The sequence below is a fragment of the Lemur catta genome, chromosome 20, assembly GCF_020740605.2.
Source record: "Lemur catta isolate mLemCat1 chromosome 20, mLemCat1.pri, whole genome shotgun sequence".
Lineage (NCBI taxonomy): Eukaryota > Metazoa > Chordata > Mammalia > Primates > Lemuridae > Lemur > Lemur catta.
Window position 1 is genome coordinate 33,284,604 of NC_059147.1, and position 24,081 is coordinate 33,308,684.

Sequence of the window (24,081 nt, forward strand, 5' to 3'; positions counted from 1 at the left end):
CACCCCAGATGGCAGGGACGGCAGGGGACGGCGGGGGACGGCAGGGGAGGCAGGGGACGACAGGGGATGGCAGGGGATGGCAGGCGGCCCGTGCAAACGGACAGCAAATTTACAAGCAAAACAGAAAGTGCAGACAAAAATAAAACCAAATCACAGAGGAGGAAGAGTGGGGCACAGAGCCTGAGCCCAACACGGTGCGCCCGGAGGCCACCGAGCACTGTCCCGTCCCAGCCGAGCGTCTGTGCGGCTGCTGGTGAACTCTCCCGGCATAAAGGACCCCTCGAATTGCTGACAAACTAATGTTCAGCATTTTCAACCTTGACGGTGTTTCCGCAAGTGCACCGTCACCCAGAGAGCCTGTCTTGTGCATCTTCCTGTTGGCAGGACGTGTTCCCACCCTCCTCTGACGGGCCGGGAGCGGGGCCCCAGCGGCAGCTCCAGGGGCGGTCACAGAGCGGGAGTGGGCAGTTGGTCCCAGGGAGCCAGGCAGCCTGGGAGGCACAGGAGGACAGGGAGGAGGAGCCAGTGACGTCCCTGTCCCTCCCTTGCCACATGACGCTAATGTATTTTTTCATCCTCAAAAATAAGATGATAACAAGTTTCAAGCACCATTTCTCTCTCTTATTTTTTTGAGACGGGTCATCCTCTGTCACCGGAGCTGCAGTGGTGTCACCACAGCTCACCGCAGCCTCCAAACTCCTGAGCTTAACCGATGCTACCACCTCAGCCTCCCAAAGCAGTGGGACAACAGGCGGGACCAGCACACCTGGCCCTTCAGCACTGTTTCCAAACGAGCCCAGATACCGTCCAACTCCAACAGCCACGCCGAAGGTCCCAGCTCCACCCACATGGGCTCTGTGTGTCCTGCTGCCGGGTCACAGGCTGGCGTCTCCCCCCTGCCCAGTGTGACCAGCCCCTCCTCTCCCTCCCCACAGGCACAGGCGTCCTCCCCACCGCTCACGCACAGCCAGGAAGGGCCTGTCCCCAGGCAGGAGGCTCCCAGCATGCCACCCGCCCTCCACTGCTCTCGCTGCCCTCGTGGCCATCTGGCCGTGCGCCAGGGGGTTTCCATGTATCTGTCAACCTAACTGTCCAACGTGAAACACTCAGCACAGCCAACATTGTCCAAAGTCTGCTCTGAGGAACACCACTGCTCCCACAAGTGGCCACCCCGCAGGAAAACGCACGGTCAGAAAGCTTTTGGGGTAAAAAAAAAACTCAGAAACCCCTTCCCACAGACTTTTCTTTTTTTTTTTTTTAAAGACAGAGTCTCGCTCTGTCACCCAGGCTAGAGTGCCATGGCGTCAGCCTAGCTCACAGCAACCCCAAACTCCTGGGCTCAAGCGATCCTCCTTCCTCAGCCTCCCGAGTAGCTGGGACTACAAGAGCACACCACCACACCCGGCTAATTTTTCTACTTTTAGTAGACACAAGATCTCACTCTTGCTCAGGCTGGTCTTAAACTCCTGCACTCAAATGATCCTCCTGCCTCAGCCTCCCAGAGTGCTACGATTACAGGCATGAGCCACTGCGCCCAGCCTCTCATACACTGTTAATGTGCATTAGCACATTAAGGGCTCTGAGAAGTCCTATAATAAATAAATCCTTTTTGGTGTTTTTAAACGATGATTCCCCAACTCTTTTAGCCACAGAACTCTTTCTTTCCCTAACACGTATGAACCTCCCTAAGAACAGCAACCTGCTCTGTACGGCCCACTCTGGGGAAGGTTCTAAGCCTGCACCACCCAATACCAAAGCCACTAACCACACCTGACTACTTACATTCAAATTAATGTAAATTCAACCCCCCAGTTGCACTAAATGACCACATTTTGAGTGTCCAGCAGCCACCGCAAGGTCCAGTCCTCAGAGAGTGCTCCTGGGGCAGTGCCGCTGTGGCCCAGGCCACCCCGCCTGCCAGCGGCCCTGCAGGGACAGCCACGCCCCTCGCCTGGGGCCCTGCCACCGGCACAGCAGCAGAGCTGAGGAGCTACCTGCTGCCGCTGTACAGCTCCCAAAGCAAAACGTTTACTATCTGCCTCCTTGCAGGACGAGTTTGCTGATCCCTGCTCTAACCCAACAGTCCTCATTCATCCACCATCTCTCATTAAGACCCTGCTACCTACAGGCCGCATTCCCAGTGGGGACACAGAGGCAGACAGGTGGCTCCGCCCTCGCTGCAGGGGAGAGGGGCGGGGGCCTGGCAGGAGAGGCGCCTCCCTGGGAGCCTGCTCAGCTCCGGCCGCAGCACCGCGGGGCTACTAGGACCCCTTCGGTTTAGAGTATTTTAAGCTTAAAATAGCACCTTACAGGAGGGAATTACTCTGAAAAATAAGAATGTTCATTTCCTTTCTGGCAAAACAAAGCGCACGCGGCGTTTGGAGGTCGCACCTCCCTGTCCTCACTCAGGAAAACCCCGCGCTGCTCCCGCCCAACTTCCGCAGACTGTCAGCAACTAGACGCTTTCACGTTTTTCCAGAGCAGCGTTTTAAAAACCTGCCCACAATGACATCACTCTAACCCAAATCTTTTACTTTTCTGAGCAGAACGCACGATTGTCAGTAAACACAGAAACGTGGAACCAGCACTTTCCCAGCCACAGACCGTCCACGTGCACCGAAACGTCCCAGGACTGAGTAATATCAGGGTTTATGAAAAAAAGTAGAAAGGAAAACCCCTATCTGCTCTGAGAGTAGGAAGTGACTCATATCTGGACAGGAAAATGTGAAAAGCAGATGAATGTTATTCAGCTGTTTTCAAATGAAACAGGCTTTCAAACTCCAGGCCCCAAATGCGGCGGAGGCTGCTGCCGCCCCTGGCCAGGGTGGCCTCCGGGGGAGACTGAGGCGCGGGAGGGACCGCGGCCGACGCGGGGGCGGCAGCGGGCTGGGGGCCGGGCGGGAGGGGTGGCAGCGCACTCTCGAGCCCGGCGCCATTGACGACCATCATTACAGTCAACAGGACAAATGCTTATAACAGTGAGTAGAAACTTAAAAATTACATGTCAAACATGATTATAGTTTTAACATGTAAATAAGCGAAAAACACTAAAAATAAATGACCAAAAATGATAGAGATGATTTTGTATGATAGCGGGATTATGGGTCATTTTTCCCCAAAATTTCTGTAACGTGGTTTCATGACTTCAATGCAACTACCCACCTGCGTGCAAACATTTACTCACAGTCCGCTCAGCCTGCGCCTACAGTGGCCCCGTCTGCCCCAGCCCCCGCGGCCACCCTGCACTCGCGACCTCTGGCTGCCACGCGGGAAGCCCCTCTGCCTGCTGAAGGCAGCCGGCCAACACGGACACAAATCTCAGGGGCAAAATATCCCTCCACCGCAGGACGGGAGGAAACAGCCAAAGGGGACGAGGACATCTGCAGCCACCAGCAAGACGCCCGGAGGGGAGCAGCACCTGCGCCCGGCCACAGGAGCCCCCAGGACAGCCGAGGGGAGGAACCCGGCAGGACTGGGGGGACCCGGGGCTGGGCTCAGCCGCGTCCGGGCACATTTCTTCTCTCCTTGACGTGCACAACGGGAGTCTTTCTCAAATCTTACTAGTTAGATCGCACAGCCTTATATATAACTGCACCAAACTACCATGTTTTGTAACTGAATCAACACCCCATTTTAAAGACCAATACACTAAAGTAACTGAAAAAGAGGGCGGGAAAAGGCTGGGACAAGAGTGGCGACTGGGACATCGGGCCCTGCCTGCAGTCAGTGCCACAAATCACCACGGCAGCTGATCAGAGACGCAGTTGCTGGCCTCTGCCTTTTACGTCTCAACACCTCTGAAGCCACGATGCCGACGGCATCTCACCCCTGCTGCTGGCCAGGTCCTGCCCCTCTGAGTAAGAGGAGAAAGCCAAGGACACATGTGCCAAGCAGAGACCCCGGAAATCACGACCGCACGTGCTCAGGGACGCTGCACGCATGTGCACGCTACGGCACGGAGGACCCGCTGCGTGGGAAACGCGGACGTCTGACTCTGAATACACTGCAGGAGTATCTTTTGTTTCTTTTTAACTTTGAGACAGGATGTCACTCTGTCGCCCAGGCTGGAGTGCAGTGGTGTCACCATAGCTCACTACAACCTCAAACTCCTGGGCTCAAGTGATCCTCCCGCCTCAGCCTCCAGAGTGGGACTGCAGGTGCCATGACACCCAGCTAACTTCTTTATTTTCTGTAGAGAAGGGTCTGGCTGTGTTACCCGGGTTGGGCTCACAAACTCCTGGGCTCAAGGGATCCTCCTGCCCTGGCCTCCCAAAGTGCTGGGATTACAGGCCTGAGCCGCTGCACCTGGCCTACTCTGATATGTTCCTTTACATCCATGTACAAGAATATGATTTTAAAACTCTATATAAATCTTTCAATAAAATTACAAGCAATAAAAAGCTTAGTTTAATTAGCAATGCTTTTGCTTACTTAAAGTACATAAAAAGTCCTGCGACCAGCGGCACCTCACATGTGCTGAAGTGGGGTAGTTCAGACACATGGAAGAAGACTAAACACCGTCCCCCAAGACCTGAGGTTGAATACTCATCCCATCAGTAACCTGCCACGTCATCTCAAACGAGGGCCGGTTTCTATCTGCTTCCTCGCTTGTTTACAGGGAACGATAACTCAACCAAGAACAGTAAACAGCTCTGGTAAGCACGAAGCTCTAAAAGCCCTAAGAGATGAAGAGACCGCCTCGTGGTCTCCCACCCAGCACTGGGGGACAACACAGGGCCCTGCTCTGGTGTCCCTGAAATTCAGCCGGTTTATTTCTGAGGCACCGCTAGTGCGGGAGGCCTGATGTCACACGATCACTGAGTGGCCTCTGTTGCTGAGACCTATTCCTGAGTTCGCAGGAGCTGACTCTGCCACTGCTCTGCTCTCTGAACAAGCTCAGACGATCCACGAACATTGCCTGGTAAGTTTCCCTTCTGAAATGACCTGGGCCTGGGACTCTGTCACAGGACCCCAGACAAGACGGGGAAAGGACACCCGATTCCTGACTGCTCCCCGTGCCGGGCAGCCTCCCTCTTAGAATTCCACCCGCACAACCAAGTCAGATTTCCCGCGTAAAGCACACCTGCCTAGAATACTGCTGTAGATTGAAAAATAAAAATACCAATTACCCTGATTTGATCACTATACATTGTACACACATACCAAAATATCACATGTACCCTCAGAGGTGTACAACCACGATATAGCTCTATAAATAAATGCAAATCAACATACAATTTAATTGAGATTTGGGGGGATTAAAAAGTCCAGAAGTCCAAATATCCGACCGAATCAGTCCTGTATCACACACACCTAACTCTGCAACCACTGGGCGGGTGAGTCAGGCCACAGAGCCACCTGCACAGCAGCTGTAGGTTACTTTTGCTATCTGCTAAAAGCTCTCTGTATCCTCTAACTAAAAGGAACCTAATGTTTTCCACACGATTTTATTCCACTAAAAAGCATTTTATTTTTCTGAGGCAGAGAAACGTTAAACATCTGGGTAAACAGAACAGATTATTCTGCTTTTGAGTTGTTCAAAATGGGTTTGACGGTTGAAAGCAAAAATCGTGCTACTGTCTGAAGAGGCAGGTTGATCCGTAAGGCCACGGCAGCAGGAAGGCCTAGGGCCCCAGTGGTGGCCTGGCTTCCCCGTCCACGGGCACTGGTAGTGGGTTCTTGGCAGACTGTGGTCACTGACGGCTCTAAGGAAGATTAAAGGAGAAAACACTGCAGCTTCCAAGAAACTTGATTTTTTTTTTTTTAAGTAGGCAGCTTTTCTGTCAATGCAGAAATTGTCAAGTGAGCTTTTATCTGCAACCAGGTAGGCCAGCTGCTTGGAGTAAGTCCATGTAGAAGATGCTCATCATCCCTCCTGCTGTCCTTCAGCACGTCCCTAAAGCCACCAAAGTAGCAGAGCAAAGTGGGTGACAACAGCAGGCTGAGAAGGCTGCTCACCTGGGAAGGGGAAGGGGCTGTCCAGGTGTGGTCGAGGCTGGGGCAGTGGGGCTGAGTCACAGACAGGGCACTGATCAGACAAGCCAAGATGCCGCAGGCAATGGAAACCAGGTTTCTCGTTCCAAACATACAAAAGGAGGCAACTAGAATGAACCCTGTGGCCATAGACTGAAGCCAGAGGTATTGCTGCGAACTCACGATTTTCAGTAAATACACAGAAATAAGTGTCAGTGTAAATGTGTGTGTATACATCCATCCCCAGCCGTCACTGAGAGGGGCTGGGGACAGTCCCACTCCACTAGCAGGGAGCACACCCAGCATCAGAGTTAGGCTGCTAAATCCCACTTCCCACCAAAGGAACCAGAGCTCCTTGGAGAAACTGCCAATTTCAGGGCTGGGGGAGGCAAGACGAGCCTTGAACATCTTGTTACGCCAGGAAGGAGGTGCTCAGAGAATGGTGAGATGTCTCAGAAAAACACACAGCCAGCCCGCAGGGGCTCCGCTGGCCAGACCTGGGTCTTCAGCATCCAGATAGCTGACAGATGGGACGTAACCCACCAAACACAACACAATCCCATGAGACATAAATACATTTAAGCTGAAAATCTGACAAGCAATAGGCTACTGGCTGGGAGTGGTGGCTCACGCCTGTCATCCCAGCACTCTGGGAGGCCAGGGCAGGATGACTTGAGCCCAGGAGTTGGGGGCTGCAGTGAGCTGCGGTGACCCCCCTGCACTCCAGCCTGGGTGACAGAGAAACACCTCGTCTCCAAAGTAAATAAATAAAAATTTAAAAATACATATGTGATCAAAATTTGGGGATCATGGGCTAATAGGTCCACAATTCACTCCCAAATGTTTCAGGAAAAGTTATTTTTACTGTAGCTGCAACTCTTCTGTAAATTTGTGATTTTTTTTTTTCAAAATACTCTACTTGTAAAAGATGCAGATACAGTCCACCAGCACAAAGGCGTTGTCTGCCAGCGCTGCTGCTTTCTGGGTTTACGTTCAGAGGAAATTTATTTCTTCTAGTTAACTGTGATTGCTACATTGTCTTCTTGTATTTTGTTTTTACTCTGAAACATCTTCGGGAATTACTTGCTGTAGGTTTTAATAGGCTACCAGGGGATGAGATGTTTCTTTGAAGTTCTCTTTGATATTTTATTACCAGATAGTCCTTCGAGCCACCACATGCTGGCCCAGCAGCTACTACGGTGTCATCTTGCCGCCCGAGACACACACGTGCTGACCATCTGGCCCAGGGCTCCAGACCAGAGCGAAGTCAGGGCACACAAGAAACATTTTTCTAGGGCTGTGACTTGTGTTGCCTGTTTTGAAGCCAAACCTCAAAATAAAGCAAATTAAATAATGATTGTTACAGGAAAAAAAAACATTTTTCATTTAAAAAGAGGGTCATATCTAATTACCAATGCTGTTTGGAAATCAATCTGTTTTAAAAATATTGTACTTTCAGGTGCTGCTTACTCCAAACATCAACCGTCTACATTATTTCACTTACAATCCACGTTTTAGACGACGGGGTTGGCAAACTCCAGCCCGCAGACCAAACTGGCCTGTTCTGTACAGTCTGAGAGTTAAGAACGGTCTTTGCGTTCTTAAAGGGTTATCAAAAAAAAAAAAAAAAAAAAAAAAGAACATGTGACAGAAACCACATGTGGCCCCCAAAGCCTGAAACGTTTTCTATCTGGCCCTTCACAGGGACAGTCTCTGCCAACCCAAGTCAGAGTGTCCGTGGAGACGTTGAGGAAAACAACAACAACAGAAAAAGAAATCTTTACTTTTGGAACAAATGAGATGCTGAAAAGTAATTTTGCTTTCCTTGGGTTACACCCGGGGTCGGCAAACTTACACGTACCATGTGAGAATTTTCACATTCCAAAAAAATTTATATATACTAGATTATTAAATATGAAATGTCCAATTTCCTTCACAATTGGTATCTCTTGACACTTCACTTTGATACTTCTTGGTTTACTTTTATTGTGAAGATACATCCTCAGTCTTGTTTTTTTTTTTTTTTTTGGAGAGTCTCATTCTGTTGAGGCTAGAGTGCTGTGGCGTCAGCCTAGCTCACAGCAACCTCACACTTCTGGGCTCAATCCATCCTCCTGCCTCAGCCTCCCGAGTAGCTGGGACTACAGGCCTGTGCCACGATGCCCAGCTAATTTTTTTACACTTTTAGTTGCCCAGCTAATTTCTTTCTATTTTTAGTAGAGACGGGGTCTTGCTCTTGCTCAGGCTGGTCCCAAATTCCTGAGCTCAAGTGATCCTCCTGCCTGGGCCTCCCAGAGTGCTAGGATTACAGGGGTGAGCCACCGCGCCTGGCCCATCCTCAGTCTTTCAAATGCATAGTTGGCTTGTGATTATATTTTTTAAAGAGCAATTTCTGTGAAACCATGGATAAATCAGAGACTCGTATTATTTTGGAAACACTGCAGCACAGACAGCTCCAAATACCAACGAGGTGTTTGGGAAGGATGTGGCTAATGAACGCGCACAGTACATCGACGGTTTGAGAAGTTCTGGTCTGATGATTTTAATCTTGAGTATGAGCCATGTGGGTGACCTGAGACCAAGGTGGATAATGATGAGCTGAAAGCTGTAGTGGAAGCAAATCTATCTCAACCTACACGTAAATTAGCAGCCAGGTTTGACATTACTATTCCAACAATATTGGACCATTTGAAACAAATCAGCAAGGTAAAGAAGCTGTATAGATGGTTCCACGTCAATTAAACAAGTGTCAGAGAGAAATTGTCTTGAAGTTTGCCTTACTTTGCTGTCATGACATAAAGGCGAACCATTTCTACACCGTATTGTTATGTGTGATGAAACATGGATTCTTTTTGACAATCCCAAGCATTCGGCACAATGGCTGGATAAAGATGAAGTGCCAAAACACAGCCCCAAACCAAATATCCATCAAAAAAGCTAATGGTGTCTCGTGGTCCAGCACTGGTGTTACCCACTACAGCTTCATGAAACCTGGTCAGTCATTTACAGCGGATGTCTATGGCAACCAGCTGGATGAAAGGATGAGGACACTTGCGATTAAGCAGCTTAGATTGGTCAATAGAGACAGGCCAGTCCCCTTGCAAGACAACGCTCGACCACGTCATACAAACGACGCTGCTCAAACTACAGAGGCTGCACTTGGACACTCTCTGTCATCCACCGTATTCAACAGACCTTGCACCAACTGACTGCCACTCCTTCCAGGCTCTGGACCACTTCTTGCAAGAAAAAATATTCAGTTCTTGACAAGCTGTGGAAAACGCCTTTCACAATTTCATCCCCACTGGCTCTCCAGCCTTCTTGCTGCTGGCGTAAACAAGCTCCTGTTAAGATGGCAAAACTGTGTCGATAGTTTAGGCGCACGCTTTGATTAATGGTACTGCTTCCACTGGAGATATAATAAACCACACTTTTGATGCGAAATCGGACATTTCATGTTTAAGGACTAACATACATAATGTCAGACTCAAGAGAAAGAAACAATATCGCCAACAGACTAGGAAAAGACGTTACAAAAACGATCTTTTAAGGCAGAGTCTTGAAAGATACCTGCATATTCTTAAAGACGAGGAGAAAAACAGATGTCGCCTCCTCCACCCACATATATTCTAGGCCAAGTGAACAAAGTCAGGAGACCTGGTAGATCGCCCGGGGCCTTGTGTGAAATGGTGAAGTGTTCGGCCTCCACCCTACAATTGTTTTTAACTTGAGGCGAAATTTACATAGAGCAAAATGCATAAATCTAACGTGTACAATTCAATGAGTCTGGGTAAAGTTACACACCCTGAAGTCAGCAACCCTTGACTGCAGACGAAGAGCACTCCGATCACTCCAAACAGTCTTGAACTTCACATAAACAGAACCACACAACATGCTTCTTTTGGGTTCAGCTTCTTTCATTCAATGGCCTATTCTTGAGATTGGTAGTTTTAGACATCACTGAGTTCTGTCCCAGCATATGGACACACCCCAGGTCATCCGGCCTCCCACCCATCCGTTTCCGGGGTCGGCCACTGTCAATAAAGTTGCTAGGAGCCTTCGCTACAAACACGGCTGTGGACGTGCACTGTCCCCTCTTTGGGATGAATTCCCTGAGACTGGAACTGCACGAACCACAGGACACATTTACACAAAACGGCCGAGTTGTCTCCAGGTGGCTGTGCCATCTCAGACTCCCATCAGCTCTGGAAGAAAGTTCCAGCTGCTTCTGGTCCTAAATTTTGCGACGCTGCCCTTGTCATTTCGGTGGCCACGTGTGACGCTGCGTCGTGACATCAGTGTGTTCTGTGACAACTGGCGTGTCATACTCCGCTCCACAAGCACAGGGAATGACGTCGCTTCACGACTGAATCGTGACTTTCTCGTAGAGTTCGGGGTGTCCGCGCACACAGTGTGTGTTCTTACGGCGTTAACTGCCTTCGCTCGTAGGCAGGAGAAACGCAGGTGCCACGTCTAGTAGAGCTTAGCGTGCTCCACCCTCCTCTTCCTCGTGTCTGCTGCTTGGGATACATCCCAATTTTCTACATAAAGAGACTCTTCTTAATGATCGTAATTTATTGTATTTCCCAAAATCCAAAGTGCTCCAAAATACAGGACTTTTTGTGTACCGACAGGACACTCAGAGGGAATGTCCACAGGAACACTAAGGATTTTGGATCAGGGATGCTGAACCAGAAAGTGTTCTGTAAATATTCCAAAATCCAAAAGAAAATCTGAAATCTGAAACACTTCTGGTCCCAACCTGTAGCAACCACTTCCTGGCCTGCCGGGCAGTTGTGCCGGTGACGTCCGCGGACCAAGTGCCCGCCTTGTGCCTCAGCATCCGCTTCACCTGTACTCACCTTGTTTGGTGGAGGACTCAACCCTGAAGGGACTTCCGCAGACAGCGTGAAGGAAAGAAACCTACCAACTCCTTGGCACATCTGCAAACAGCTGCCTTTTCAGCCGTTTCAGCTAATAATCCGGCAGGTCCAGAATCCTGAGACCGAAACAACTTCCACTCCGCACGGAGGGCTTTCCTCAGGCCTCTGCCACCCACTGCTGCCAACGCAAAGTCTGCCGTTGGGCCAACTCTGGCTTCTCTGCAGGTGAAATCTGTCTCGCTGCCTTCCCTCTGTGAAAACCTACAAGATCGTTTCTTGACCCCTTCATCAAAAGAGACAGCCACGTGTCTAGCCGTGGGCTTTCCGAACTCACCCTGAGCACTCGACACGCTCTCGTGTGAAGATTCATGAGCAAACGTTCTTCCAGGACGTATCTGATCAGCTCCTTTCCTTCATTTTCTCTTTCAAACACCTTTTCTTTCTTTCTTTTTTTTTTTTTTTTAAAGATGCTGAACCTGCTCAGCTGACCACCTAAGTTTCTCACCTTCTCTCTGCCTCGTTTCCATGTTCTAGGAGATTCTGGTCACCAGTGACCACCACTGAGCGTCTTGTGGCTCTGGCGGTCACTTCTCAACTGCGTGCACCCGCTCTCCCCCTGTCCTTTCCCGCGGCCACCGCAGCTCTCGTGTGGCAATGCGGTGTCTCCTCAGTCTGCCGGAGAACACTAACTGGAGTGTCACCAAGTGGGATGTTTATCAAAAACATCAACCTCTCTTGAATTCCGTCTGTTCTGTGGCCGTCTGAATTCCCTGCCCAACTCCAACTCCTCACCCTGCCCTATAGTAGAGCCCACACTGCAGCTGGCTCAGGGCGGACCAGCCTTTCCTATCCTCGAATTTGGGTTTGGCCAAGTGACTTGTTGTGGACGGAATGGGGCAGAAGGGATTGTGTGCCAGTTCAAAAGCCCAGCCTTAAAACGCCCCAAGGTTTCTGTGCCCTCCGCCCCTGGTTCGAGGAGGAGGAGGGCGGAGGAGGAGGGCCGTGTGAGTCAGAGCCTCCCAGCTGAGCCGAGACGGCACCAGCCAAACCCCAGCCAACCCACGGATCCACAGCAAAACACGTCTACCTTGTTTGCTACTGAGATGTGCTGCTGTTTGTTACTCAGCAGTAGCTAACCAACACATCCCAGTCCTCTCTGAACCCTGTGTGGTCAAGCGACCTTGAATGCTTCCTCTGGATCAAAACCCCATAAAAATGTTCGGACACACTTTAATTTTCATTTCTCCCAAACACTGCAGGTAAGCAGGAAGGGAAGGCAGAGGTGGGGCAGGGTGACGACGCCATTATTCCTTGTGCCCCTGTGCCTGGGGGGAGGAGCGATGGCAGCAAACCACCAGGCAGAGCCCCACACAGTGACGACAGATCTCGGCTACCAGAGTCCCACCAGGAGGAGAGCAAACCCTCTCCCGGTCAACAGGTACACGAAACACCCAAGCCCACCCAACCTGAGGTCCAGGCAGAGCACACAAGACCCAGCACGGACAGGCCCAGAGCCCCTCCGTCCACACACAGCAGCCCTGGGAGACGCAGTCCTCGGTCTGCCACCAGCTTCTCACTCAACGTCGTCACATCACACCGTGTGCAGAGACACGCCGCAGCTCTCTTCTTAATCACAAGCCCCACGGCCCAGGCAGCACGATGGCTCTAGACACAGCTCTAAGAAACTGACTTGGGCAGCAGTCGCAGCACAATCCTAACAAGAAGCCGAGGAGCGTCAGTGGCCGGGCTCAGGCAAGGTGGTGCATCGGGAAACTCCGTGTTTGCACGTGCAGCCTTCCAGGCACAGGTAAGTACACGCAGAAGCTGTGTGGACCCCGCCGGGGGCGGGTCCCCCAGGACAGGCCGCAGACCCCAGCTAGCTCAGCAGCGAGTAACCCAGTGACGCCAAGCCCTGGAAGCAGCAGCCTGCGGCCCGGGGAGACAACGTGAGAAGGGGCTGGTGGGGCAGCTGAGCAAACCCAGCAGGGGCTACCCCCGCCCAGGCAGGGGCTCCCCAAGGCCTGACCCGGGTAGTGGCAACCAAACAGGACGGGGGCCCGACAGGACGCCCAGTGCCCGCTGCTCCCGCCCAGGGTCCTCCTCTCTGCCAAGCGTCTTCCAGCGACCGAAGGGGCCACCGTGTCACTGCGTATGAAACAGGCTCCTCCGGGTAGCGGTTTCAGCGTGCTCCGAGAGCACGTCACTCTTCTCACGCCTCCCCTGTCGACCCCAGAGCCTTCTGGAAAAAAACGAGTGGCTGGTAGTTTTCTGCAACGTGTCTTTCTTTCACTCATTTTCGACGTATCTTGATTAAGACATACGCCCAACAACAAAGAAGCACTTCAGTAATGACCAAAAGCACACTAAAAAAATCACAGTAAAGGGGACGGATATTATTTGTGACATTTTAAAGATATTTAATGATATTTTTAAAAAAGAACAGTCTCACTCTCTGGCAGAGACATCGCCTTTCTCCTGAGTCCTAAGCAACACGACTCGGTCTTCGCGCCGGGACACAGAAACTGTACCAGAATCGCATTCCAGCTCTTCCAGCTTTAAAATTTCATTACCAAAAGCCACCTTCATTGAAAAATTGAAAACCTGTATTCTTGAAAGTCTCGGTTAAATAGTAATGTCCCTAAAATATCAACTTACTTTCTCGCTTTCGTGTAGTTGTCTGTGCTAATAGGGAGAATTTCTAGAAGCATTGCTTCTTTTAGCTGCCGCTGTAACTTGAACACTCTCCGCTACGCTGATTAAACAGCTCCCTCTTCCCCACGTTTTCAGGACACGGCGTGTTATACTCAAGAACTCTGTAATTTATTTTTCTTTGATTTCTTATTATCTAGCTACATTGTATTAATTTGATCTGTTCTCCAGAAAGAGAGAGAAACAAAAGCAGCACAATCTGGAAAACATAAAGCTGATAAAAGATATTTCTGAAGTAGCAAAAACAGGAAATGAGCACATTTTCCATTTTGGCTGATTAGTGATAAAGGCACTTACATTCGGGGGCCTCCCACAGTGGAGGGGATCAAGATAAAGAAAAAATAAGAAAAAAATTTAGTGGCCTCAGGAATGTCACGTACGAAGGTAAATAACTCCCTCAGCATTGCCACGTACTAGGCACAGGACCCGCTGGGAGGGACATAAAAATTAGAAGGTTCAGAGAAGTAAAGCCATGCTAGACTTCAAAGCGACCTGGCAGTCAGGGCCCAGGGGGTAGACAGCGCTCGTCCCCAGCCAGGCACGTGGCAGGTGAGTGTCAGGAGATGAGGCCCGGGAGGCAGGACAGGCCACACGGGAAAGAGCCAGGCCTCTCTTGCGGGTCCTAGTCACCCCAGGGGCTCTGCGCTCAGACATCCGCATTTGAAATGCGACAACTTTGAGCTCATGACCTCGAGAGCAGTCATGTGACCCCACTGAGCCCCATGTCCTCATGTGAACAGAAGGACAGCGGTCCCTGCCGCATGGACAGGCCAGGGGCACAGCAAGCGCTCTGCAACCTCCGCTGTTCTCACTGGTCCACGCTGACAAGCCTTGGGGGGAGCTGCAGGGGTTCAGCACACACTGGACCGGTCCCCGCCTGAGGACCAGCCGGGAGGAGCAAGGCCAGGGACCGAGGGGAGCGACAGGCTGCAGGCAGGGCGGAGGCTGGGAGGAGAAGACGAAAATGCAAGCGCTCTGCAGGGCCAGACCCCTGGGGACTCCCAGGGCCCGCTGAGCCGAGTGTGGATCGATCACAAACGCTGGAAACACGTTTCAGGGGTGGTGATGGGACACGCAGGCATACGCACCCATCGACTGCCAGGGGGTCAGCAGGGCTCAGCGGGACTCGCAGACCTGCAAGTCCACAGAGCACCTCAAACCTCTGAGTGAACTTTAATGTACATTCGAAAGTCCATGAAATGCACGACAAACACGAAAACTTCAAAATAATAAGCATTTATTTCAGTAAAATAAAAACTCTCTCAGTTTTAATTATAAATTAATTATATATATTTAATTACAAATACGGTAGATATCTATAGACATAACCCACACAAACAAGGATTCTTTTGAATCTGTAATTTTAAGAGTAAAAAGGGGGTTCTGAGACCATAAAGTTTTAGAACTGCTGGTAATCAGACTTAATTAAGTTTAATGAAACTATACCTCCTTCACTATCTCACAAAAAGATAAGTTAAAAAAATTATAATTAGTCAAAGTCCAAAGAACAAAGTTACAGAACTTCTTCGAGAGTATTATTATTAATAAGAGTAATTTCCAGCTGGGCGCAGTGGCTCATGCCTGTGATCCTAGCACTCTGGGAGGCCAAGGCAGGAGGATCGCTTGAGCTCAGGAATTTGAGACCAGCCTCAGCAAGAGTGAGACCTGTCTCTACTGAAAATAGAAAGAAATTAGCTGGGCAACTAAAAATGGAAAAAAATTAGCCAGGTGTCATAGTGCACGCCTGTAGTCCCAGCGACTCAGTAGGCTGAGGCAGGAGGATCCCTTGAGCCCAGGAGTCTGAGGTTGCTGTGAGCTAGGCTGACGCCACGGCACTCTAGCCCGGGCAACAGAATGAGACTCTGTCTCAAAAAAAGAAAAAAAGGAAAAAAAAAACTTCCACCTCAATTTGTACATTACGATAACTGTTTCCCTAAATTCCAGTAAAAATAAATGCAAGTGAGTGGATTCGGGACAAACGCCTGAGCTCTCCGAGTCTGCACCCCAGTGCTCAGCTACATCCGTAAGCAACACGAGGACACAGAAGCCACACACGGCACCTGCTGCTAAGGCACATGGGTTCACTGGACTATCACCTCCACTCCCATACTCGAAAATTTCACAATAAATAGTACGGAAAAAAAGCCATTTTCACTCTTTAATGTGAGCTTTCACACACTGCCACCTCCACTTCCCTTTGCTGCTCTCTTCAGTCTGATACGCTGGCCAAGAGCCTCAACTCTGGGATTGAACCCTAGCTTACCTTAGGAATGTCACTTCTCTGTGACTCGGTTGTCCCTTCTGTGGGATGGGGTCAGAACCTCCTCGTGAGACCACTGTTAGAATGAAGCAGGTGCGACCCAGCCCTCCCAGGGTCACGAGGAAGACTATGCAGGTCCGTGTGTGTACGAGCCGCCTGGCTACAGCAGGCTGGGAGAGGACCCCCCGGTGCTGTGCCCCGAGCTCGCCCACATGTGAGAAATGCAAAAGTCTGAGCCCTCTGTAAGGTAAACTGTGAGCTGTAAGACTTTTGAAAACGCAGAGAAACACCAAAACAGAAGCGTGGTGCGGAAGAGACAGGAGAGAACTCCGCAGCGATAAAGCGACACACCTGGAGCGACTTCAGATATCCAGAAGAGCAATAACCCAGCGATAACCCCAACAGAATGTTAAAAGGACTGATGAAAAATGCAACTAATACAAAGCAAGTTAACCTGCTCGAAAATTTCTGCACAAAAGAACCTTCTCTCTAAGACCAAAGAATGGAAATGCGGCACAGCTGCGGTCCCAAGCCCTGGGCCACCGACCAGTGTCAGGAGCCCGGCTGCACAGCAGAGGTGAGCGGCGGGCAAGGGAGCGAAGCTTCACCTGTATTCACAGCCGCTCCCATCGCTCGCATCACCGGCTGAGCTCCGCCTCCTGTCGGATCAGGAGCGGCATCAGATTCTCACAGGAGGAGGGACCCTGCTGTAAACTGCACCTTGGAGGGGTCTGGGCTGCGGCTCCTCATGAGAATCTGGTGCCTGAGGATCTGAGGTGGAGCTGAGCAGTGGTGCCAGCGCTGGGGAGCGGCTGCAAACACAGATTGTCATTAGCAGAGAGGTTTGGCTGCACAATAAATGTAATGCACTTGAATCATCCCAAAACCATCTTCCCGCACCTGGTCCGTGGAAGAACTGTCTTCCATGAAACCCGTTCCTGGTACCAAAAACACTGGGGACCGCTGCTACAGGTAACTAGCAGTGCTTGCTCATTACGTCATTTCGGGTCCTGCGGCAGTCTGGGAATGGACAACCTCACGTCTGCCTTCCTACGTGGGCTTTGCCACGGATCACCTGCGAACGGGCTGACCCGGCTCTCTGGGTACCAAAGCACACAGACGAGAGAATGACAGATCACAGCCACGTGTTTTAAATTATAACCATAACAAAATGAACGGGGAATTTTAGTAACTGTGCCTCGAGGGAAGCGTGCCATGGTAAACAAGCGCCTACAGGACATCAGGGGCAGGTTCCCAGGCTGATTGTCCCAGGACAGGGAAGTGATTCCGTGGGGGCACATCCCTGCCCCCCCAGCCCCCGAGCCCCCGGAGCCATGGAGAAGGAAGGAGAAGCGCATATTTCAGGGTGGAGGAGTCCCTGTGACTCAGGTGCCAGCCGTCCACGGGCGGGGGCGGGGGGGGGGGGGGTCAGACCAAGCGGTCAAGACACGCAGCCCAGACACACAGTCTCCATGGAGGGGGACGCATAAGGATCACTGTGACCGCAGGGGGCTGCCGCGAGGTCAAATGGGGGCAATGACCCTCGGGGCTGTCCCAAGGATGGGCCCAGCTCCACACACACAAGCACGGGCCACTGAGCAAACGGAGAGCTCCTGAGTGTGACCCAAGCCAGAGACAGGGGACTCGCCATGATGTTCTCAGAACAGGACGTCACTTTAAAAACGAAGTTGTCAGGAAGCACCTGTGGGGCGCAGAGCACTGTGCCCAGGACACAGGGAACAGAGGAGGGCACGGAGCAGACTCCGGACCTCGCACTGCCCTGGTCCCAGAAGAGGAGCCCCCACACCCGTCAACAGGGACTGGGGAGGACAAAGGGCCGCAGGTGCAGCCGCCTCAGGGCCCCACGACCCCACGACCCCACGGGCCACTGCTCTGCATCTGGCCCTGCAAAGACCTCCAGGCTCTGTCTGCGGCACCACACGGGCGCTCAGGCCCGAGACGTGTTCCTCTGCGGGACCGTGCAGGACACTGCGGAGCCAGACGGCCGAGTCTCAGCCTCCTCCGAGCCGCCCGCTCACCCCTGCCTGAGTGGCCACACCGTCCCACGGGGCGGCCACTCTATGTTAAATTAAATAAAAATAAAAACTCAGCTCCCCCACTGCACTGGCCCACTCCAAGGGCGCGGAAGGCACGTGTGGCCGGCGGCAGGGGCTCCGAGGACAGCGCTGCTCTAGAACCCAGGGCATGTTTTGGGGTGAGGTGGCAAGGAGGGTGGGACGACTTTCATCCCCTTCCCCTTCGTAAACGTGACTATTTAGATTTTTACAGCCAAAACGTTTTCATGTACTGATGGCAGAACTTAGAAAAACACCCAGTATTAGCCGTGATGAAAGGTCTGGAAGCATCTAAGGAAACACCATCGTGGGGACCCCCGTCCCAGCGCACCTCCCCCGGGGACCCTGGGCCCGGCCTCAGGAAACCCCAGCGGAGACTCACCTTTGCCGTGTTTCCCTAAAGGCCTCTTGGGCAGTGGCTCCTCCGTGGAATGTGACGCGTGCAGGGCGTTCTCCAGACTGTTGCCCACGCCGCCCAGCGGGGGCTCGGTTCTCGCAGAGACCTGCGGGGACACACACGCAACAGCCTTATTCTCTTCCACCAAGTCAGCACAAAACGATCTCGTTATTTAAAAGGCACATTGACCTTGGTTTCAAAATTTTCTACGAAACACATATAACTAGAATATGCACCTCCTAAGAAAGGCAAAAATCCCACCTGCCTACTACTCCACGAGGATTTGGAAGCAGCACGGGCTCCGCTTACGTCCCAGCTCGTCCCCAGACGGGACAGAGGCTACGTGAGCCACGCTGCCAGGGATTATACACCTTTATTTGAGGTAAAATTTTATTTTTATACTTCTTCAAACAGTTCCCTATAAAACCAATTACACAGCAGGACTTCATGCTATCCTGCTATAAATCCTGAAGAAATAATAAAACGCTCCAAAAACAACAGTAAAGAAGAGAATACCAATGAATCTATTTGGGGTACAGTCTGAAAAAGCAGATTCTAAAATTATAATTGCATTTCTAGGAATTCTTCACCATACAAAGCACTTACACACGTGAAAGAGATGGGGGGGGGGGCGTGCTCGCTGCAGGGTGTTCTCAAGAGTAAAACCCTGAGAACAGCTTCAATCCGAGCGCCAGAGACCCCACCGAGCACATCCCAGGTCGTCCGCAGGGATCGTGACAGCCCCGCCCAAGCCCAGGGCAGGCCTCCCCCTCCTCCACCCCTTGAGAGCCCTCGAGGCACAGTGAGGACAGAAGACGCCTGCTGAGGTGGTTAGGATCGCCGACCCCCCCCCAGGTCCAGAGTGAGCAGAAGGGGCCGCCCCTGGCGAGGAGGAGACTTTCTGGGTGAGGTGAGGACGGCTGCAGGAACTTTCATTTTTCTCTTACCAGCATTTGAAAATTTTACAACCAAAATACATTACTTGTAGGAGTCGGAAGAATAAAAATTGCCAATGCTTTAACTTCTACACAGTCTCAATTTAATATATTCCAAAATTTCAAACGATTAAGACATTCAAGTTTATCAAAGAGGCCTGGGTATCAAAAGGCTGAGAAACACGATGCCACACACACCACCAGGAAAGACGCACGGGGAAGGCAGCCTCCCCCTCGAGACGCGACTGACCTCTCCGGCCTGTGCTCATCGGCTACGACCTGGACCGCAGGTGGCAGCTGGCCCAGGATCCCGCAAGTCCAGTCCCAGGTGCAGACCCCACGGCACGCTGGGCAAAGGGCTGGCCCAGCAAGGCAGGGTGGGGGGCAGAGAGGTGGGGGCAGGACGGGGTGGGCACCACCGCCACGCCATCACACACACGGAGCTGCAGGAGCCACCCGAGCCCGCAGCAACGGGGCCGCTCACATGGGGCACGGGACTAGCAGATCCTGAGACTCAACAGATGCCTGCCAAGCAAAGCAGCGCAAGGCTAGGTAATGTGGAAGCTCACGTAACTCCCGAAGATGAAGCCTAGCCGTCCACTCCTCCAGAAAGCCAATTCTTTGGATTACATTACCAAAACGTTATCAGGAAAGTTAAATTTTTGAAATATTTATATTTCTAATTTAACTAAACCGGGTGGTTTCCCTCAGATTTAGCAAACTTTCTTTTATCATCCAATAGTTAAAAGTACCCCAGAAATGAACTTCTTTCCCATTTAGCAAGATAATAGAACCAAGATACAAATTTCACATAGAAGATTTTTAGTTCCAAGTAGTACATATTACTTGGGGAAACAACTCAAGAGGTTAACAGTTTAACTGTTAATACGTAACAAACATGACCACAGCCGATCCCGCCCCATTCGGCCTGACGCATGAACCTCTACACGGTCCAGGCCACTTTGGCAACATCCTCAGGACACGGCTGCCCCGAGGGCCCACCGCAGAGGTTCCGACTCTGCTGGCCAGCAGCAAACCCGCCTGCCCCGGACGGAAACACGCGCGGTCAGTCATTTCTGGCACACACGCCACCTGCCCACCCCAAAACACGTGGAGAGCCACAAAGACAGCCAGCCGCCGACACCTGGGGAGGAGGGGAGAAGGCTGAGCGCGGCCCGGAGAACACAGCTCGAGAGGGGAGGCAAGCTGAGCTGACACGGAGCTTCGGCCCCCACCGGCCGGAACTCCCAGGGCCCGAGAGGACGGAGACGATGGCCCGCACACCCAATTAAATCCAGAATTTCTAGAAGTGGGGCTTTTCCGTTTGTTTTGTGCGTGAGGCTCTCCGGTGGTCCTGATTTGCAGCCGGGCTGAGAAACAGCAGTGCCCCAACTGCTGGTGCCGTCCCCCCTCCAACCCTGCAGTTCCCGGCCAGGACAGGGGGACAGCGAGCGGGGGCAGCTCCACACGGGAGGGGAAACTTAAGAGCCGTCCCATCAAAACACATGTGCTGCGTGTGACACAAACACACAAAGGAAATGCTTTCAAAGTAACCACGGGAAAAGAAACACTTGTTTCCCTCGGTGTTTTTCCCCAAACCATTTCTTCTTAGTTTTCCAAACGTTCATTTTTTCCAACTGAGCCTTTATCTTTACTTTGCTCCTTTGTTTACACTGAAAGCTGTCTCCATTTGTGTTTCCCAGAAATGCTGTTTTGGGGTTATTTTTGGTGAAGTTAGCCTGCTCCACGTGACCCTCCCAGCTCGACTCAAATGCTCTGTGACTCAGGCTCACCCGCAGGGCGTCACCCGGCTGGCCGTGCATGAGAATCGGGGCCTGACCGGCTCCACACGCTGCCTCTGCTACCACTAGGAAGCCGGCAAGACAAGGCTCCCAGACAAACCCGGCTCAGCCCAGGCGGATCTTTTCCAGTAGCTCAAAATCCTTTTTGAACAGAGCACCTTGCCCGATTTCCAAGTGACAGCTCCCCTGGCCCCACTCACCGCGCTTTTCCTCTTCAGCCAGCCCTGCAGTGTGGCTGGGAAGGCAGCGACATCAGCCCAAGTGCGCGCCAGAGAGAGGCCCCAGGAGGACACACGGCTGAGAGCTGCCCCTCCCAAGGGCAGGGCTCTCTTGCCAGAGCGCGCCCCGCGCCCCACACGCAGGCAGGACATGCAAGTGCACTCAGACTGGGCAAGAGCCTCAAGCAGCCATTCCCCTCTGTGTCCCCTGCACCCAGGGGAGGCACCGGGGAGCCACCTCCTCCTTCAAACAGAGACTCCACTGAGAAGCGGACCCTCCCATGGAATACTGGACACTGGAGACACCAACAGGTGGGACAGGGCTGAGGGACAAAAACTTACCTCTGGGGGACAATATCCGCCACTCGGTGACGGGTACACTCAGAGCCCAGACTGCACCAGTGTGCAATACATCCTCATAACAAAATTTCCAAAAAAGGACTCTACCATGACAAGTGATCACCTGCTCTAAACCCAGTGTGTGACAGCTTGAAGAATTAGTAGATTATTTCAACTATAGGTAAACAAAATGCTCTGAAGAGTCAATGCTAACTAGTCATCCTCAGCTAGCAAGTGCAAACTGGTGCGAATGTCTGGACAGCAATTAGGCCATAATAAACTTTTATTACATCTGTACCTTTGAGCCACAACCGTACCAGGAGGAATCTATTCTAACGAAATTATCGGCAATGCAGTCAGAGGTTTGTGTGCAAGGAGACCCATCTCAGCTTTAAAAGAGCTGAAACAAATACAAACAACCTAAACAGCCAGCAACAGATTAATATTTAAATATGTAAATAAATTTGTATCCATATGACTGAATACTACGTAGTCTTCAAAAAAATAACTTCAGAAAACAAGAGGCAGGAGGGACCCACGAGTAAGTGAGAACAGGCGGAGCGAGGGTCGGCTGTGCGAACACACAAACAGGCACTGAAAAAAGACAAAAGAAAATGCACCAAAACATGACCATTCATCTCTCGGTGGTTTTTATTTCGTATTTTTCTACGAGGACCAGTAATTGCTTTTGGAATTAGAAAAAAGTTACAGATATTAAGCCTAAATATAACGCCCTCCTACGGAGACATGAATGATATAAAAAAGCATGACAGAAGCTTCCAGACCTGCAACCTCTCTTCCTTCCACATGCGTCCCACACCCACCTGCGCAGCTGGTGCCAGGTGAGGGCCCTGCTCTCAGGAAGGGGGCACACAAGCACACAAGCAGGACAACCAGCGCAAGGAGAGCACAAGGTCAGCGCGGCGTGACACCCAGAGGATAGAGAGCCACGCGGAGCCCAGGCCGATGGCAGGAAGGGCCAGCGGGTGCAGGGAACAGAGGGCGTGGAGCTCTGGGGCTGCAGGAGCGGCAGAGAGGCCTTCCCGGCTGCGCCGAGCGAGCACGGAGGGGCAGGCAAGGCCAGGCACCCCGGGGCAAACGCCAAATCCAAATCGCCCACCACCCAAACAAAGCCTAGAGTAGATGAGACGTTCGTTTCCAGCTTGTTTTCCTAGTTGCCCACCTCTACACAGGAAGGGGTAACATCTGTTAAGCACTTTTAAGTCAATGTAAGAAACATAAAACATAAAAAGAAAAGTGACTTGTAAGCATTTTACTAACATAGTCATTACATGTCTCTCAAAACCAGAACAAGAAAACAGATAGTTTAATAGTGAAAGCTATTTGCTGACTTAGGCCAAGTAAAAGCCAATGCTGACCAAAAAAACCATTTCCCACATAAAACCATTCTTTTTAATATTTCTTACCCTACAGCTCTACTCATTAAAAAATAGAGAGGAATTACTTCTCAGAGTCTCAGCAAAAGGTACCCAGCACTTAACCAGATGAGCTCGGGCAGACTGACTGCAACGCAGACGTCTACACACAGCCCGAGAGCAGAGCAGCCCCCGCTGGGAACAGCCAGCCCTGACCACCCACACCGGGGGGCTTCCAGACCTTCAGGTGCCGGGACGTCCCACCACAGACCAACCAAGCAGACCCTGTGGGGCAGGGGCGCGGGTACAGCCAGCCTCGAATGCTGCTCTGGAGACCACGGCACAGAGACAGCACGGAACCTTCCATCGAGAGCCCTGGGTGCGCTAAAGACGTATTTCCTAGTCCTGTAAACCTACAAAATGGGACTAAAATGGCATCTTAGATTTGTCGACTCAAGAGAGAACACCAAGCGTCTGGTTCGGATGTGCTAACAACTCATTTCTTCCCATCCCAGCCCTTCCCTCCCCCTCCCCACCTCAAGCTACACCTCACTGGCTGCTGACCAGGGTCCGACCACTGTTTATGTGCAACTACTGCTCTCCACTAACAAAGCCCACTTTATGCAACGGGTGATAAGATGCTTGCAGACAAGCCCAAGTGCCGGGAAAACCGGGAGGAAATTCCCATCAGTTGGAGGAATATGACAGTGAGAAATACCAGCCTCCCGTAGCAACGTCAGAGACCCTCGGGAGGGACTCTGCCGCACACTCCCTAGCTGTGCGGCTAGAGGAAGCGAGCTGACCTCCCCAACCTGTGTCCTCACCTTTACAGTGGGGACGGCCACAACCTCACTTTCCCAGGGCTGCTGCAAGGAGTAAAGCAGCTCGTCCTGGAGGGTGGCTCTCGGGACGGAGCCTGTCCCATGGCAGGTGTCCCATTAACAGCGCACAAGGCCCAGGCCAGTGACACACCGAGGACAGACACCAAGGCCTGGGCAGCGGCACCGTCACCCTCACTCGGGTTTACTCCCAGCACGACCCAGCGACCCAGCAGAGCAGATGATGAGCAGCACATGGGGTGGGGGGGGCAGGAACAGAGACATCAACGGCTGCC

General features: G+C 51.7%; 1 protein-coding gene across 4 annotated transcripts in view; it reads right to left on the reverse strand.

The window, feature by feature from the left end:
- The window catches only part of ZCCHC14 (zinc finger CCHC-type containing 14), a 59,730-nt gene that overhangs the window by 20,436 nt on the left and 15,213 nt on the right, over positions 1–24,081 (reverse strand). For all 4 annotated transcript variants that reach the window (XR_006730470.1, XR_006730469.1, XM_045533744.1 and 1 more), the window contains exon 2: positions 18,283–18,403. Coding sequence is in view for 2 of the 4 variants with exons in the window: in XM_045533744.1 (XP_045389700.1) it covers positions 18,283–18,403 (121 nt within the window). In the remaining 2 variants the exon portion in view is untranslated. The remainder of the gene's footprint in view (positions 1–18,282; positions 18,404–24,081) is intronic.